Here is an 18,755-nt window from a genome sequence, read left to right as displayed (position 1 = left end):
TCAGCCTCTAATCAGTCTCTATCTCTACCTGTTCAGGTGAAAATCCTAGAGAGGGAGGCTACCCAACAGAGGGAGGAGATGGGAGAACTGCAGGCCAGGGTGTGTCAGGAGGAGGTGAAGGAAGAGGAGGCGAGGAGGGAGTCCTTCGGTCTTAAACAGAGAGTCCTGGAGAGCGAGGCGGGCAGGGAGGCGGCCATCACGGAGGTACGTTACCATAGGAGGCCCACAGGGCTGGGGGAGGAGGACAGGAAGGAGGACAGGAAGGAGGTACGTTACCATAGGAGGCCCACAGGGCTGGGGAGGAGGAGAGGAAGGAGGTACGTTACCATAGGAGGCCCACAGGGCTGGGGGAGGAGGACAGGAAGGAGGTACGTTACCATAGGAGGCCCACAGGGCTGGGGAGGAGGACAGGAAGGAGGTACGTTACCATAGGAGGCCCACAGGGCTTGGGAGGAGGACAGGAAGGAGGTACGTTACCATAGGAGGCCCACAGGGCTGAGGGGAGGAGGACAGGAAGGAGGTACGTTACCATAGGAGGCCCACAGGGCTGGGGAGGAGGACAGGAAGGAGGTACGTTACCATAGGAGGCCCACAGGGCTGGGGGAGGAGGACAGGAAGGAGGTACGTTACCATAGGAGGCCCACAGGGCTGGGGGAGGAGGACAGGAAGGAGGTACGTTACCATAGGAGGCCCACAGGGCTGGAGGAGGAGGACAAGAAGGAGGTACGTTACCATAGGAGGCCCACAGGGCTGGGGAGGAGGACATCAAGGAGGCACGTTACCATAGGAGGCCCACAGGGCTGGAGGAGGAGGACAAGAAGGAGGTACGTTACCATAGGAGGCCCACAGGGCTGGGGGAGGAGGACAGGAAGGAGGTACGTTACCATAGGAGGCCCACAGGGCTGGAGGAGGAGGACAAGAAGGAGGTACGTTACCATAGGAGGCCCACAGGGCTGGGGAGGAGGACATCAAGGAGGCACATTACCATAGGAGGCCCACAGGGCTGGGGGAGGAGGACAGGAAGGAGGTACGTTACCATAGGAGGCCCACAGGGCTGGAGGAGGAGGACAGGAAGGAGGTACGTTACCATAGGAGGCCCACAGGGCTGGGGAGGAGGACAGGAAGGAGGTACGTTACCATAGGAGGCCCACAGGGCTGGGGAGGAGGACAGGAAGGAGGTACGTTACCATAGGAGGCCCACAGGGCTGGGGGGGAGGACAGGAAGGAGGTACGTTACCATAGGAGGCCCACAGGGCTGGGGGAGGAGGACAGGAAGGAGGTACGTTACCATAGGAGGCCCACAGGGCTGAGGGAGGAGGACATCAAGGAGGTACGTTACCATAGGAGGCCCACAGGGCTGGGGAGGAGGACATCAAGGAGGCACATTACCATAGGAGGCCCACAGGGCTGGGGGAGGAGGACAGGAAGGAGGTACGTTACCATAGGAGGCCCACAGGGCTGGAGGAGGAGGACAAGAAGGAGGTACGTTACCATAGGAGGCCCACAGGGCTGGAGGAGGAGGACAAGAAGGAGGTACGTTACCATAGGAGGCCCACAGGGCTGGGGAGGAGGACATCAAGGAGGCACATTACCATAGGAGGCCCACAGGGCTGGGGGAGGAGGACAGGAAGGAGGTACGTTACCATAGGAGGCCCACAGGGCTGGAGGAGGAGGACAGGAAGGAGGTACGTTACCATAGGAGGCCCACAGGGCTGGGGAGGAGGACAGGAAGGAGGTACGTTACCATAGGAGGCCCACAGGGCTGGGGAGGAGGACATTAAGGAGGTACGTTACCATAGGAGGCCCACAGGGCTGGGGGAGGAGGACAGGAAGGAGGTACGTTACCATAGGAGGCCCACAGGGCTGGGGGAGGAGGACAGGAAGGAGGTACGTTACCATAGGAGGCCCACAGGGCTGGGGAGGAGGACAGGAAGGAGGTACGTTACCATAGGAGGCCCACAGGGCTGGGGGAGGAGGACAGGAAAGAGGTACGTTACCATAGGAGGCCCACAGGGCTGGGGAGGAGGACAGGAAGGAGGTACGTTACCATAGGAGGCCCACAGGGCTGGGGGAAGATGACAGGAAGGAGGTACGTTACCATAGGAGGCCCACAGGGCTGGGGAGGAGGACAGGAAGGAGGTACGTTACCATAGGAGGCCCACAGGGCTGGGGGAGGAGGACAGGAAGGAGGTACGTTACCATAGGAGGCCCACAGGGCTGGGGAGGAGGACAGGAAGGAGGTAACGTTACCATAGGAGGCCCACAGGGCTGGGGGAGGAGGACAGGAAGGAGGTACGTTACCATAGGAGGCCCACAGGGCTGAGGGGAGGAGGACAGGAAGGAGGTACGTTACCATAGGAGGCCCACAGGGCTGGGGAGGAGGACAGGAAGGAGGTACGTTACCATAGGAGGCCCACAGGGCTGGGGAGGAGGACAGGAAGGAGGTATGTTACCATAGGAGGCCCACAGGGCTGGGGAGGAGGACAGGAAGGAGGTACGTTACCATAGGAGGCCCACAGGGCTGAGGGGAGGAGGACAGGAAGGAGGACAGGAAGGAGGTACGTTACCATAGGAGGCCCACAGGGCTGGGGAGGAGAACAGGAAGGAGGTACGTTACCATAGGAGGCCCACAGGGCTGGAGGAGGAGGACAGGAAGGAGGCACGTTACCATAGGAGGCCCACAGGGCTGAGGGGAGGAGGACAGGAAGGAGGTACGTTACCATAGGAGGCCCACAGGGCTGAGGGGAGGAGGACAGGAAGGAGGTACATTACCATAGGGGGCCCACAGGGCTGAGGGGAGGACGACAGGAAGGAGGTATGTTACCATAGGGGGCCCACAGGGCTGGGGAGGAGGACAGGAAGGAGGTACGTTACCATAGGGGGCCCACAGGGCTGAGGGGAGGAGGACAGGAAGGAGGCACGTTACCATAGGAGGCCCACAGGGCTGGGGAGGAGGACAGGAAGGAGGTACGTTACCATAGGAGGCCCACAGGGCTGGGGAGGAGGACAGGAAGGAGGTACGTTACCATAGGAGGCCCACAGGGCTGGGGGGAGGAGGACAGGAAGGAGGCACGTTACCATAGGAGGCCCACAGGGCTGGGGGGAGGAGGACAGGAAGGAGGACAGGAAGGAGGTACGTTACCATAGGAGGCCCACAGGGCTGGGGAGGAGGACAGGAAGGAGGTACGTTACCATAGGATGCCCACAGGGGTGGAGGAGGAGGACAAGGAGGTATGTTACCATAGGAGGCCCACAGGGCTGGGGGAGGAGTACAGGAAGGAGGTACGTTACCATAGGAGGCCCACAGGGCTGGGGGGAGGAGGACAGGAAGGAGGTACGTTACCAAAGGAGGCCCACAGGGCTGGGGGAAGGAGGACAGGAAGGTGGGCAGGAAGGAGGTACAGTGGGGAGAACAAGTATTTGATACACTGCTGATTTTGCAGGTTTTCCTACTTACAAAGCATGTAGAGGTCTGTAATTTTTATCATAGGTACACTTCAACTGTGAGAGACGGAATCTAAAACAAAAATCCAGAAAATCACATTGTATGATTTTTAAATAATTAATTTGCATTTTATTGCATGACATAAGTATTTGATACATCAGAAAAGCAGAACTTAATATTTGGTACAGAAACCTTTGTTTGCAATTACAGAGATCATATGTTTCCCGTAGTTCTTGACCAGGTTTGCACACACTGCAGCAGTGATTTTGGCCCACTCCTCCATACAGACCTTCTCCAGATCCTTCAGGTTTCGGGGCTGTCGCTGGGCAATATGGACTTTTAGCTCCCTCCAAAGATTTTCTATTGGGTTCAGGTCTGGAGACTGGCTAGGCCACTCCAGGACCTTGAGATGCTTCTTACGAAGCCAATCCTTAGTTGCTCTGGCTGTGTGTTTCAGGTCGTTGACATGCTGGAAGACCCAGCCACGACCCATCTTCAATGCTCTTACTGAGGGAAAGTGGTTGTTGGCCAAGATCTCGCGATACATGGCCCCATCCATCCTCCCCTCAATACGGTGCAGTAGTCCTGTCCCCGTTGCAGAAAAGCATCCCCAAAGAATGATGTTTCCACCTCCATGCTTCACGGTTGGGATGGTGTTCTTGGGGTTGTACTCATCCTTCTTCTTCCTCCAAACACGGCGAGTGGAGTTTAGACCAAAAAGCTCTATTTTTGTCTCATCAGACCACATGACCTTCTTCCATTCCTCCTCTGGATCATCCAGATGGTCATTGACAAACTTCAGACGGGCCTGGACATGCGCTGGCTTGAGCAGGGGGACCATGCGTGCTCTGCAGGATTTTAATCCATGACGGCGTAGTGTGTTACTAATGGTTTTCTTTGAGACTGTGGTCCCAGCTCTCTTCAGGTCATTGACCAGGTCCTGCCGTGTAGTTCTGGGCTGATCCCTCACCTTCCTCATGATCATTGATGCCCCACGAGGTGAGATCTTGCATGGAGCCCCAGACCAAGGGTGATTGACCGTCATCTTGAACTTCTTCCATTTTCTAATATCTGCGCCAACAGTTATTGCCTTCTCACCAAGCTGCTTGCCTATTGTCCTGTAGCCCATCCCAGCCTTGTGCAGGTCTACAATTTTATCCCTGATGTCCTTACACAGCTCTCTGGTCTTGGCCATTGTGGAGAGGTTGGAGTCTGTTTGATTGAGTGTGTGGACAGGTGTCTTTTATACAGGTAACGAGTTCAAACAGGTGCAGTTAATACAGGTAATGAGTGGAGAACAGGAGGACTTCTTAAAGAAAAACTAACAGGTCTGTGAGAGCTGGAATTCTTACTGGTTGGTAGGTTTTCAAATACTTATGTCATGCAATAAAATGCAAATTAATTACTTAAAAATCATACACTGTGATTTTCTGGATTTTTGTTTTAGATTCCGTCTCTCACAGTTGAAGTGTACCTATGATAAAAATTACAGACCTGTACATGCTTTGTAAGTAGGAAAACCTGCAAAATCGGCAGTGTATCAAATACTTGTTCTCCCCACTGTAAATGTGATAATTCTGTTTTCTATTTGTAATAAATTTGCCAAAATTAAATTTAAAAAAAAAAAGGGTTTTCTTTGTCATTATGGGGTATTGTGTGTAGATTCATGCGGGGGGAAAAACTGTTTAATCCATTTTAGAATAAGGCTGTAACTTAATTAACAAAATGTGGAAAAAGTCAAGGGGTCTGAATACTTTCCGAATGTACTGTATGTAACTTACAGGAAGTAGTCCGCTGTACAGCCTCGATAACAACATGCTACAGCAAACATACTGTCTAGCCACAACTAGCTGCAGAATACCTGCAGTGCCTGCAGTGCTTACAGTATGAGGAGGAAGGGCCGAGGATGTTCTACTGTCACTCTCCAATGAATAACCTTTTGTCAGCCTGGCTGGGGTTTAACATACTGTAGGTGTACAGCCTTCACAAGGTATTCACACCCTTTTACTTTTTCCACATTTTGTTGTGCTACAAAGTGGAATTCAAATGGATTTCCTGTTCACTCTTTATTAATAATCTACACAAACTACTCCGCAATGTCAAAGTGGAAGTAAAATTATAACATAAAAAAAGTGACCTCGGAAAGTATTCCCTTGACTTTTTCCACATTTTGTTACATTACAGCCTCATAACAATTCCTCAGCAATTCCTCTACACACAATACCCCATAATGACATCACAAGACCCCATAATGACATCACAAGACCCCATAATGACATCACAATACCCTATAATGACATCACAAGACCCCATAATGACAAAGCAAAAACAGGGTTTTAGAATGTAATGCAAATGTATCAGTATTCAGAAACTTTCCACATTTTGTGGGGGGGGAAAGTATTCAGACATTTTTGTATGTGACTCGAAATTGAGCTCAGGTGCATCCTATTTCCATTGATCATCCTTGAGATGTTTCTATAACTTGATTGGAGTCCACCTGTGGTAAATTCAGTTGATTGGACATGATTTGGAAAGGCACACACCTGTCTATATAAGGTCCCACAGTTGACAGTGCATGTCAGAGCAAAAACCAAGCCATGAGATCGAAGGAATTGTCTGTAGAGCTCAGAGACAGGATTGTGTCGAGGAACAGATCTGGGGAAGGGTACCAAAAAATATCTGCAGCATTGAAGGTCCCCAATAACATAGTGGCCTCGATCATTCTTAAATGGAAGAAGTTTAGAACCACCAAGACTCTTCCTAGAGCTGGCCGCCCGGCCAAACTGAGCAATCGGGGTTGAAGGGCCTTAGTCAGGGAGGTGACCAAGAACCTGATGGTCACTCTGACAGAGCTCTAGAGTTCTTCTGTGGAGATGGGAGAACCTTCCAGAAGGACAACCATCTCTGCAACACTCTGCCAATCATGCCTTTATGGTAGAGTGGCCAGATGGAAGCCACTCCTCAGTAAAAGGCACATGACAGCCTGCTTGGAGTTTGCCAAAGACACCTAAAGACTCTCAGACCATGAGAAACAAAATTCTCTGGTCTGATGAAATCAAGATTGAACGCTTTGGCCTGAATGCCATGCGTCACGTCTGGAGGAAACCTGGCACCATCCCTACGGTGAAGCATGGTGGTGGCAGCATCATGCTGTGGGGATGTTTTTCAGCAGCAGGGACTGGGAGACTAGTCAGGATCGAGGCAAAGATGAACGGAGCAAAGTACAGAGAGATCCTTGATGAAAACCTGCTCCAGGGCTCTCACGACCTCAGACTGGGGTGGCGGTTCACTTTCCAACAGGACAACGACCCTAAGCACACAGCCAAGACAACGCAGGAGTGGCTTCGGGACAAGTCTCTGAATGAGAGGCCAGAGGCCGAGCTTGAACCCGATCGAACATCTTTGGAAAGACCTGAAATAGCTCAGCTCTACACTTCCCATCCAACCTGACAGAGCTTGAGAGGATTTGCAGAGAAGAATGGGAGAAACTCCCCAAATACAGGTGTGCCAAGCTTGTAGCGTCATACCCAAGAAGACTCGATGCTGTAATCACTGCCAAAGGTGCTTCAACAATCAATCAATCAAATGTATTTATGAAGCCCTTTTTACGTCAGCTGATGTCACAAAGTGCTGTACAGAAACCCAGCCTAAAACCCCAAACAGCAAGCAATGCAGGTGTAGAAGCACGGTGGCTAGGAAAAACTCCCTAGAAAGGCAGGAACCTAGGAAGAAACCTAGAGAGGAACCAGGCTCTGAGGGGTGGCCGGTCCTCTTTTGGCTGTGCCGGGTTGAGAGTAAAGGGTCTGAAGACTTATGTAAATGTAATATTTCAGTTTAAAAATATATATAAATTAGCATAAACAAAATAAAAACAATTTTTGCTTTGTCATTATGGGGTATTGTGTATATTTGATTTATTTCTTTTATTTTAACCTTTATTTAACCAGGTAGGCCAGTTGAGAACAAGTTCTCATTTACAACTGCGACCTGGCCAAGATAAAGCATAGCAGTGTGACAAAAACAACAACACAGAGTTACACATAAACAAACGTACAGTCAATAACAATAAAAGAAAAGAAAAAAAGAAAGATCTATATACAGTGTAAATAAATGTAGAAGAGTAGGGAGGAGGGCAATAAATAAGCCATAGAGGTGAAAATAATTACAATTGAGCATTAATACTGGAGTGATAGATGTGCAGATGATGATGTGCAAGTAGAGATACTGGGGTGCAAAAGAGCAAGAGGATAAGTAACAATATGGGGATGAGGTAGTTGGGTGGGCTGTTTACAGATGGGCTGTGTACAGGTACAGTGATCGGTAAGCTGCTCTGACGGCTGATGCTTAAAATTAGAGAGGGAGATATAAGACTCCAGCTTCAGAGATTTTTTCAATTCGTTCCAGTCATTGGCAGCAGAGAACAGGAAGGAAAGGTGTCCAAAGGAAGTGTTGGCTTTGGGGATGACCAGGGAAATATACCTGCTGGAGCGCGTGCTACGGGTGGGTGTTGCTATGGTGACCAGTGAGCTGAGATAAGGCGGAGCTTTACCTAGCAAAGACTTATAGATGACCTGGAGCTAGTGGGTTTGGTGACGGATATGTAGTGAGGGCCAGCCGACTAGAGCATACAGGTCGCAGTGGTGGGTAGTATATGGGGCTTTGGTGATAAAATGGATGGCACTGTGATAGACTACATCCAGTTTGCTGAGTAGATTGTTGGAGGCTATTTTGTAAATGACATCGCTGAAGTCAAGAATCGGTAGGATAGTCAGTTTTACGAGGGTATGTTTGGCGGCATGAGTGAAGGAGGCTTTGTTGCGAAATAGGAAGCCGATTCTAGATTTAATTTTGGATTGGAGATGCTTAATGTGAGTCTGGCAGGAGAGTTTACAGTCTAACCAGACACCTAGGTATTTGTAGTTGTCAATCGGTTGAAAAGCATGCATTTAGTTTTACTAGCGTTTAAGAGCAGTTGGAGGCCACGGAAGGAGAGTTGTATGGCATTGAAGCTCGTCGGGAGGTTAGTTAGCACAGTGTATAAAGAAGGGCCAGAAGTATACAGAATGGTGTCGTCTGCGTAGAGGTGGATCAGAGAATCAACAGCAGCAAGAGCGACATCATTGATGTATATAGAGAAAAGAGTCGCCCCGAGAATTGAACCCTGTGGCACCCCCATAGAGACTGCCAGAGGTCCGGACAACAGGCCCTCCGATTTGACACACTGAACTCTGTCTGAGAAGTAGTTGGTGAACCAGGCGAGGCAGTCATTTGAGAAACCAAGGCTGTTGAGTCTGCCAATAAGAATGTGGTGATTGTTATAGAATGCGGTGATTGGTATAGATTGTTTTCCTCATCATAACAAAATTAGGAAAAAGTCAAGGTTCCAAATTCACTGTATAAAAAATAAAATGCTAATATATCTTTATTAGATAAGTATTCAACCCCCTAAGTCAATACATGTTAGAATCACCTTTGACAGCAACAGTAAGTCTCTAAGAGCTTTCCACACCTGGATTGATACTCATTTGCCCATTATTCTTTTCTAAATTCTAAAAGCTCTGTCAAATTGGTTGTTGATCATTGCTAGACAACCATTTTCAAGTCTTGCCATAGAATTTCAAGCAGATTTAAGTCAAAACTGTAACTCTGCCACACAGGAACATTCACCGTCTTCTTGGTAAGCAAACCCAGTGTTGACTTGTGTTTTAGGTTATTGTCCTGCTGAAAGATAAATTCATCTCCCGGTGTCTGGTGGGAAGCTGAACCAGGTTTTCCTCTAGGATGTTGCCTGTACTTATCTCTATTCTGTTTCTTTTTTATCCTGAAAAACTCCCCAGTCCTTAACGATTATAGCCATACCCATAACATGATGCAGCCACCACCATGCTTGAAAATATGAAGAGTGGTACTCAGTAATGTGTTGTATTGGATTTGCCCCAAATAAAATATTTTTTTCATTCAGGAAAAACAGTTAATGCCTTGCCACATTTTTTACTTTTTTCAGCTTTTCATTTGTAGTTATAAAAAGTATTTCAAGTGCATTTAGACAATGTCTAAAAATCCTTCCCATAATGCCCCTCTCTTCTCTCTATTTCCTGTATCCCTCCATCAGGCCTCCGGGCTGCAGCGTCGTATTTTGGAGCTGGAGGACGCGGCGTGTCAGATGAGGGAAGTGCTAGCGGAGAGAGAGGCGGGGCTTCAACAGAGTCTCCTCCTCCACTGCGAAGAGACCTCAAAATTAGTGGTGGCGCTAGAGGAGCAGTCTACTCAGGTAAAGATACGTATTACTAAGACGGCGAGTTAGCATTTCCCATAGGAATACATGTCACACTTAGCCATCATGCTAACTATAGCGGCGCGCAGTTGTATACTAGATAGCTACGATACACAGATGAAGAGCAACAGCATTAGCCATTAGCCATTAGCATTAGCCAAGTATCTGCACATGTGCAGAGGGGTTTCCCCCACTCTAAACACGTCATATTCCTCACAACGATGGTATCCATGAACTATCCATCATTGGGTTTATTGAAAACAAGTGTCTGTTTTGTTACGTTCAATGAAATATGACTTACCCTATCGACACGTTTGGCTAGTTCTCTGGTCTATACTAGTTCTCTGGTCTCGCCCATCAACCCACAGCAACTGGTCTCTAACAACCACAATGCAACACTTTGTTGTGTGACCTCCAATGCTAACCACAGAGCCCCCGTGGTTCCCAACCCTTCCCCAGGTAAGGGAGCTCACCCTGCGTGTTAGCCTGGCAGATGGCCGTGTTCAAGGGCTGGAGGAGCAGCTAGGACACGGGGAAGCCCAACGCAGGGAGCTGGAGCACAGGCTGGTCGGGCTGACCTCTGCCCTGAGACGAACCCTCGGGATTGGCCGCAACGGACGCTCACAGACCCCTGGGTCCAGAGGACGCAGCCTCTCCCCCTGGAGAAGTCGCTCACCTGTGAAGGGTATGATGGTCATGATGGTCTTTGTAATGACTGCTAATGACAGTGATTCTGGTGTTACGCTAACATAACATAAAATAATAATGTAAATAAAATAAAAAAATCAGTGTCTCAGTGGTGTGCATCTCTAAATGTAACAGGTGAAACCAGCACATCCCAGAGAGGTCGTGTGTCCTTCCTATCCTGTAGTGATGAGGGGGAGCTGGATGTGGACGCGGTACAGAACGCTCTCAGGGACTTCCACCAGGAACTCAAAGACACAAAGAGACACAGGGTACTGTGACATGTGTGGCTGTAGCGTCACTCAGTACTTTTAAAGCAGGAACTAGCACAGAAGATGTCCTCAGTACTGATAGAGTATTGTCCAGTCCTTCCAGGATTCCACGATCGCAATTGTTTTGTATTTATAGCTAAATCAACAATCCCTGCATATTATGCGAGGATTGCAAATTTGACCAATCGTTTCCCGCATAAAACAGTCAAATCATCGCAATATTATCGCATGAAATAATTTTCTGTAAATGCTTTTCATAGAACCATAGGCTGCTTTTGAATCTACGTCGTGATCACGTTGTTAATGAGCGACTAAAGGGTCGGTTCCTCTCCCCTTGCAGGATGAAGCTAAGGCCCAAGTGACCAGTCTAACCCGGCAAGTGGCTGAGCTACAGACCAGCCAGGACAAGTCAGGCACTAGGCTGCAACAGTTGACCAAAGCCCTGAAGGGCCTGGAGGAGGGTGAGAGAGCAAGGCCTGATACCGTACACATTTTGAGGACCGAATGGTACTGTGTTTCAGGTCAAGTTGAGGTTTATTTCCATCCACATAGCAGTCAATACAAACTGAAATCCGGGAGCAAACCAATGGCATATGGGAGTATCTAAATAGATGCTCAGAAATGGTAAAAAAAAAAAAAGGAGACTTTATTTGTATTGTGTAGTGGGTCGTCTCTGTGTGTTTACCAGGGAAGAGAGAGGTGTTGGAGCAGCTATACAGGGCTCAGATCTCTCTGTCTGTGTGTTGTCCAGGGAAGGGAGAGGCTGTACAGGGCTCAGATCTCTCTGTCTGTGTGTTTACCAGGGAAGAGAGAGGTGTTGGAGCAGCTATACGGGGCTCAGACCTCCCTCTCTCTGCAGGAGGAAGTGACACGGCGAGGGGACAGGGACAGGAAGAGCCTGGCAGAGGAAGGAGTTAAACTGAAGACCAGTCTGCAGACCGCTGAAGCTAATAGTAGGACACTGCAGGTACCGTTAAGATAACCGGGCTGAGAGAGAGATCCAACCCAACGCTGTTTAATATTCTATGTTCCTTTCCTTTGATATTTATTGACTGAGCACGGATGGGGGTCTGGGGACACAACGTGACAAATGTTACGTTTCATTGATTGGTTAATTGATTGATTGACTGACTTTGTGATTTTATTGAATGGCTGACTGACTGACGGACTGACTGACCATTGACTGACTAAACTGACCGAGTGTTGACGGACGGACTGAGTGTTGACGGACTGACTGAGTGTTGACGGACTGACTGACTGACTGATTGGCTGGCTGGCTGACTGACTGTCTGACTGAGTGTTGACTGAGTGTTGACTGACTGACGGACTGACTGACGGACTGACTGACTGACTGATTGGCTGACTGACTGACTGACTGATTGGCTGACTGACTGACTGACTGACTGATTGGCTGACTGACTGACTGACTGACTGATTGGCTGACTGACTGATTGGCTGGCTGACTGACTGTCTGAGTTCCAGGAGAAGCTGGATCGTTCCCTGGCCGGGGAGGCTCGTTGTGAGGGGGAGCGTCGGAGGCTGAAGGAGGCCCTGGAGACAGCGGAAAGCCGGGCATCTCGTCTGGAGCTCGCCCAGAGGACCCTAGAGGGAGAGCTGCAGCGGGCACAGCGGAGGACAGCCGAGCTGGAAGGAGAGGTGGCAGCCCTGGGGGAGAGGTCATTGTTTTCCTGTATTTATCATCTGGTGTTTATATTATTGTTACGTGATAGTTATCACTATCAGGGAAGCCTTTTCCTGTCAGCCAAAACAAGAGGACCACGATGGAAATAATAAATCCTCTTAAAACGTTAAGTCCGTTAAACGTTAGGGAACTTTGAGCGGTTCTGAATCAGTTCCGACTGATATTTCTGTGTACGACACGCTCTGTGAATGGCGCAACATCAGTTGCTTTACACTCCCTAAAAGCGCTGGTTGTCCCCATTCATATACACTATTGCAAGCACAGCTGTGAGATTCACAGACACAGGAAATCGTTAATTTGCATAGGAAGCGACATGTCACACATTTCTGGCCTATCCAGACAATTTCCTGTGTCTGTGAGCATATGCAACGAGAGAGTCTAGCAAATGCAACAATAGTAGTTTCACTGTGATGTTCTCGGATGGATTTAGAGCTCTCAACATGAAAAAAAGTCAATTAAAAAAAATGTGTAGATTTGAAACAAGACCACTTTGTCTTGGTCAGACGGACGAGTCCTGCGCACATTTGAATGGTGATTGTGCGTCTCTCAGAGGACGTTTAGCAGAAAAGTCTGGTCACTAAGTTGGTTCATATTTATTTTACAGGTATAAGAAAGGTGAATTATTATAATAAGTTATTTTGATTGTCACTATACTTTATACTTGATAATTTTAGTTAATTTCAAGCCCCCCCCCCCCCCACTTTTGTTAAATAGGGACTGCATCATATATGATATTTAATATTTTCATAATATTTGTACTATGTCCTTGAGCTTATGTCCTCCAAAGTGAGTACACCTCAGCAATGTATAACTATTTCTATCAGAAAGTTGAGTTCCAGAACTTTCTAAAACTATCCAGTATTATTACTAATTGTTTGTATGGCCATCAAATCAAATCAAATGTATTTATAAAGCCCTTCGTACATCAGCTGATGTCTCAAAGTGCTGTACAGAAACCCAGCCTAAAACCCCAAACAGCAAGCAATGCAGGTGTAGAAACACGGTGGCTAGGAAAAACTCTCTAGAAAGGCCAAAACCTAGGAAGAAACCTAGAGAGGAACAAGGCTCTGGGGGGTGGCCAGTCCTCTTCTGTCTGTGCCGGGTGGAGATTATAACAGAACATGGCCAAATGAAAAATCAAATGAAAAATATATTACTTTTGGGTCTGTTTATTTAGGGGGAAATCTACGTTAAATGTTTTTTTGTTGTTATCCTCAATCATTTTAAATCCATTGTATCCAAATGGGTTGTTGAATTGTGTTTTTTTAAATGGTCAAATAAATCCAATGAAAAGGCTAGCGGAGCTGAGGAGAGAGCTGGGGGTGACTGAGGACCGGGCGGCTGGGCTGAGGGTGAACGAGGAGCGGCTGGCTACGGCCCTGGCCTGGGCTGAGCTCCAGGTATGTACTGTACTGGACCGTGCATATGTTCTGCTTCTGATAATGTCCCCTTTATGGACGGAGCGTTATAACATTTTACTGCAGTGGGCTAAATAAGGGTCACACAGAGTGTTTCGTGGTAGTCTTAAACAAATCTACTTTAAAGCCAAAGTATACACCTCACACAAATGGTTATGGACTTAAAAGAAGACTCCTGTACCATGTCAGATATAGTACAGAAGACAGTATGACAGAAGACTGAAATATAACAAAATATTTTGACATAGAAACACCGGATTTAATGATGTATTAAAAATTGTAATAACATTCCACCCATGAGACCACTAGAGGGCGCTTTGGTCGTTTGACTGCAGGAAAGGCACCACTGTGGAAATAAGTAATTGACTTTATTGTGTTATCCTTGTTAGTTAATACATTTATCCACCCACCCACCAATCTCTGCCCACCCTCCCTCCACCCCTCCCTCCCTCCCTCATTCCCTCCCTTCATCCCACCCCGCCCTCCCTTCATCCACCCATCCCTCCGTCACTCTATCCAGGAGGGCCAGCTGAGAGAGCAGCTCCAGGGGTTGTCCACCTCTCTCAGTGACAGTAGTGCCACTGTAGGAGCCGTGCAGGAGCAGACCTCCCAGCTACAAAAGGCTCTCACCGTCTCAGACCAGGACCGAAGGATCATGCAGGTAGGGACAGTTTGAGTCCCAAATGGCACCCTACTATTCCCTGTGTTCAACTCTGACCCTACGAGGTCTGGAGCCTGTTGGTTTTCTGTTCTACCTGGTAATTCATTGCACACACCTGTAGTACCAGGTGATTACAGGGAAACAATGAAGAAAGGTCCAGAGTTGAGTTTCATGGTCCTATATCGTGCATTGACCAGGGCCAGGGTCCTGCACCCTATCCCCTATATAGTAGTGCACTAAATATTCAGTGCCATTTGGAATGCAATGTCTGTCACCAAACCCCAACCCACCTGCAGGTATAGTCTGTGCATGGTTGAAGAGGTCCTCTTTTAAATGAGTGATTTGAACTCCAAAATTAATATTCCTGGAAAGGGTTTTAAAAACCCTTCACATCATTGAAACTTAGTGTATACACATTATACATTACGTACATGTTTTTCCACCCCACCTAACACAGACGTTTCGAATTGAAACTTCATGAAAATAAAATGAAATAATCTTAAAAAACCCTCCATTACTGCAGTTTGATTTACAGTTCAGTTACAGTACGGAACCTTTTTTCAGATTCAAGTTTTTATTTTATTTACCTTTGCTGCCCTTAAGGACCTGAAGGATCATGGCTTTGTCCCAATTGATACTCTATATCCTATATAGCCCCGTTGGGCTCTGGTCAAAAGTAGTGCACTGTGTAGGACATAATGGTGCCATTTGGGACTCGGTCCCCCAAATGGCGCGATGAGCTCATTAATTTTCCCCGAGTTCCTCAGGAGAGCCTTAAAGACCTGGGTTGAGGGCTGCTGCTTCAAATATGCTGTGCAAACAAAAACACTACAACTCTCTGTATAAATCTATTTTATTTTGCTCAGGTCCTGTCAGCCAATAAAAAGCTACAAACTGAAAAGTCTCTGCCTCTTTTTCTTTTTTATCAGGGTCGTTAGCAATATATTTCTCGCGCCAATTTAGCTCAAATCCTAGACGTCGGATTAAAAAGAGACTATAGCGTCCATAAAGTGACCATTGGACTTAAAAAAATACAGTATTGACTAAGTTTGTCGTTTTTTATTAAATGTATAATTTATCACTCTCACATTCTAATTCCTGTCCGTTAAGAACCAATGATGAGCTACCATTTTGTAGCATTTCTGACAATGCTTTTTTAGCCGAAACTCAGAGTTCTAACAATAGGTTGGTTGCTCGGCAACGACCCAGCTGCTTGCACCATGCTGCCAGTCATAAGATGTGTACGGAACAAACCGAAGCCTCTGTATATAGCTAGCTATATGTTGTTATTCAAGTTGAGGTTAACCATTAAATGCAAACAGATATTTTTGATTAGCTAGGTAGCTAACTAGTTAATGTTACGTAGCTAACGTTAGCTTGCTTGTACAAAGTCCAGCAGCTAGCCTCTGTAGCTAGCTAACACCAGTCAGCTTAAAGTTAGCTAGCTAACTCACAGGCAAATAAATGTAGCTAGCCAATGAATGTGGTTTTGTTTTGAGCAGTTAGTTAGATAGCTAGCTAGCTAACGTAGCGTTATACCAGTCAGATGAGCGCTAACTTTGGCTAGGTAGTTAACCAGCATGCGAGCAAAGCTGCCAGGCTATATTTTCTCAAGATAGGTTTTTTTGCATAAAGCTGAAGTCATCACGTGTACACTGCTGATCTAGACTCTTGCGTGTAATCGGAGCACTAACAAATGAGCACAAATAAACTAGTGAATGTCCTTGACCTATATCACTATACTGAGAGAGTGTCCATTTCTAAAAGTACGTATTTAGGTGTTTTTAGAGCTTCTTTTTCTATTTTCCGTGCCCTGATACTGTACAACGAGCAATGAGGAAGTGAATCACGGCCGGGGTATGTTTCTCAAAAAACAAATCGACAACAAGCAATAATCTGGACACTTCTATAACATTTACATTACAGATAGAGATTTACTTCAGAAATCTGATTTTTTTTTATTTTAAGGCCAAAACGAGGGTGGTTGGTCGGGGTGGAAGCATGGGTGTATAATGCAAATGTCTAGCAACCCAAAAGTTGAATGTTCGAGTCATGGACAACTTAGCATTACCAACGTTTCAACTACTTACTCCTTTTTAACTACTTAGCATGTTAGCTAACCCTTCCCCTAGCTCTAACCTTAAAACCCTTTAACGTAACTCCTAAACTTAAACCTTTAACCTCACTCCCAACCCTAACCCCTAGCCTAGCTAACGTTAGCCACCTAGCTGTTCTCCTCCCACTGGACCATCTCTATGGGCTTGTTAATGTCCTCCTCCCTCTGGACCATCTCTATGGGCTTGTTAATGTCCTCCTCCCTCTGGACCGTCTCTATGGGCTTGTTAATGTCCTCCTCCCTCTGGACCATCTCTATGGGCTTGTTAATGTCCTCCTCCCTCTGGACCATCTCTATGGGCTTGTTGATGTCCTCCTCCCTCTGGACCATCTCTATGGGCTTGTTGATGTCCCCCTCCCTCTGGACCATCTCTATGGGCTTGTTGATGTCCTCCTCCCTCTGGACCATCTCTATGGGCTTGTTGATGTCCTCCTCCCACTGGACCATCTCTATGGGCTTGTTGATGTCCTCCTCCCACTGGACCATCTCTATGGGCTTGTTAATGTCCTCCTCTCACTGGACCATCTCTATGGGCTTGTTGATGTCCTCCTCCCACTGGACCATCTCTATGGGCTTGTTGATGTCCTCCTCCCACTGGACCATCTCTATGGGCTTGTTGATGTCCTCCTCCCACTGGACCATCTCTATGGGCTTGTTGATGTCCTCCTCCCACTAGACCATCTCTATGGGCTTGTTGATGTCCTCCCTCTGGACCATCTCTATGGGCTTGTTAATGTCCTCCTCCCTCTGGACCATCTCTATGGGCTTGTTGATGTCCTCCTCCCACTGGACCGTCTCTATGGGCTTGTTGATGTCCTCCTCCCACTGGACCATCTCTACGGGCTTGTTGATGTCCTCCTCCCTCTGGACCATCTCTATGGGTTTGTTGATGTCCTCCTCCCACTGGACCATCTCTATGGGCTTGTTGATGTCCTCCTCCCACTGGACCGTCTCTATGGGCTTGTTGATGTCCTCCTCCCTCTGGACCATCTCTATGGGCTTGTTGATGTCCTCCTCCCACTGGACCATCTCTATGGGCTTGTTGATGTCCTCCTCCCACTGGACCATCTCTATGGGCTTGTTAATGTCCTCCTCCCTCTGGACCATCTCTATGGGCTTGTTGATGTCCTCCTCCCACTGGACCATCTCTATGGGCTTGTTGATGTCCTCCTCCCTCTGGACCATCTCTATGGGCTTGTTGATGTCCTCCTCCCTCTGGACCATCTCTATGGGCTTGTTGATGTCCTCCTCTCACTGGACCATCTCTATGGGCTTGTTGATGTCCTCCTCCCTCTGGACCGTCTCTATGGGCTTGTTGATGTCCTCCTCCCACTAGACCATCTCTATGGGCTTGTTGATGTCCTCCTCCCACTGGACCATCTCTATGGGCTTGTTGATGTCCTCCTCCCTCTGGACCATCTCTATGGGCTTGTTGATGTCCTCCTCCCTCTGGACCATCTCTATGGGCTTGTTGATGTCCTCCTCCCACTGGACCATCTCTATGGGCTTGTTGATGTCCTCCTCCCTCTGGACCATCTCTATGGGCTTGTTAATGTCCTCCTCCCTCTGGACCATCTCTATGGGCTTGTTGATGTCCTCCTCCCTCTGGACCGTCTCTATGGGCTTGTTGATGTCCTCCTCCCACTGGACCGTCTCTATGGGCTTGTTGATGTCCTCCTCCCACTGGACCATCTCTACGGGCTTGTTGATGTCCTCCTCCCTCTGGACCATCTCTATGGGCTTGTTGATGTCCTCCTCCCACTGGACCGTCTCTATGGGCTTGTTGATGTCCTCCTCCCACTGGACCGTCTCTATGGGCTTGTTGATGTCCTCCTCCCACTGGACCGTCTCTATGGGCTTGTTGATGTCCTCCTCCCTCTGGACCATCTCTATGGGCTTGTTGATGTCCTCCTCCCACTGGACCATCTCTATGGGCTTGTTGATGTCCTCCTCCCACTGGACCATCTCTATGGGCTTGTTGATGTCCTCCTCCCTCTGGACCATCTCTATGGGCTTGTTGATGTCCTCCTCCCTCTGGACCATCTCTATGGGCTTGTTAATGTCCTCCTCCCTCTGGACCATCTCTATGGGCTTGTTGATGTCCTCCTCCATCTGGACCGTCTCTATGGGCTTGTTGATGTCCTCCTCTCACTGGACCATCTCTATGGGCTTGTTGATGTCCT

At 48.0% G+C, this 18,755-nt stretch overlaps 1 protein-coding gene across 1 annotated transcript in view; it reads left to right on the top strand.

Annotated features, from left to right (window-relative positions):
• The window catches only part of crocc2 (ciliary rootlet coiled-coil, rootletin family member 2), a 167,917-nt gene that overhangs the window by 131,345 nt on the left and 17,817 nt on the right, over window positions 1-18,755 (top strand). The window contains exons 23-31 of the mRNA XM_071342349.1: window positions 37-204; window positions 9,558-9,716; window positions 10,179-10,404; window positions 10,542-10,675; window positions 11,016-11,136; window positions 11,479-11,642; window positions 12,158-12,351; window positions 13,672-13,777; window positions 14,316-14,456. Coding sequence (XP_071198450.1) covers window positions 37-204; window positions 9,558-9,716; window positions 10,179-10,404; window positions 10,542-10,675; window positions 11,016-11,136; window positions 11,479-11,642; window positions 12,158-12,351; window positions 13,672-13,777; window positions 14,316-14,456 — 1,413 coding nt within the window. The remainder of the gene's footprint in view (window positions 1-36; window positions 205-9,557; window positions 9,717-10,178; window positions 10,405-10,541; window positions 10,676-11,015; window positions 11,137-11,478; window positions 11,643-12,157; window positions 12,352-13,671; window positions 13,778-14,315; window positions 14,457-18,755) is intronic.

The sequence above is a fragment of the Salvelinus alpinus genome, chromosome 15 (genome assembly GCF_045679555.1).
Source record: "Salvelinus alpinus chromosome 15, SLU_Salpinus.1, whole genome shotgun sequence".
Lineage (NCBI taxonomy): Eukaryota > Metazoa > Chordata > Actinopteri > Salmoniformes > Salmonidae > Salvelinus > Salvelinus alpinus.
Note: the sequence above shows the minus strand (reverse complement) of the source record. Positions and strands in the feature narration are given on the sequence as shown.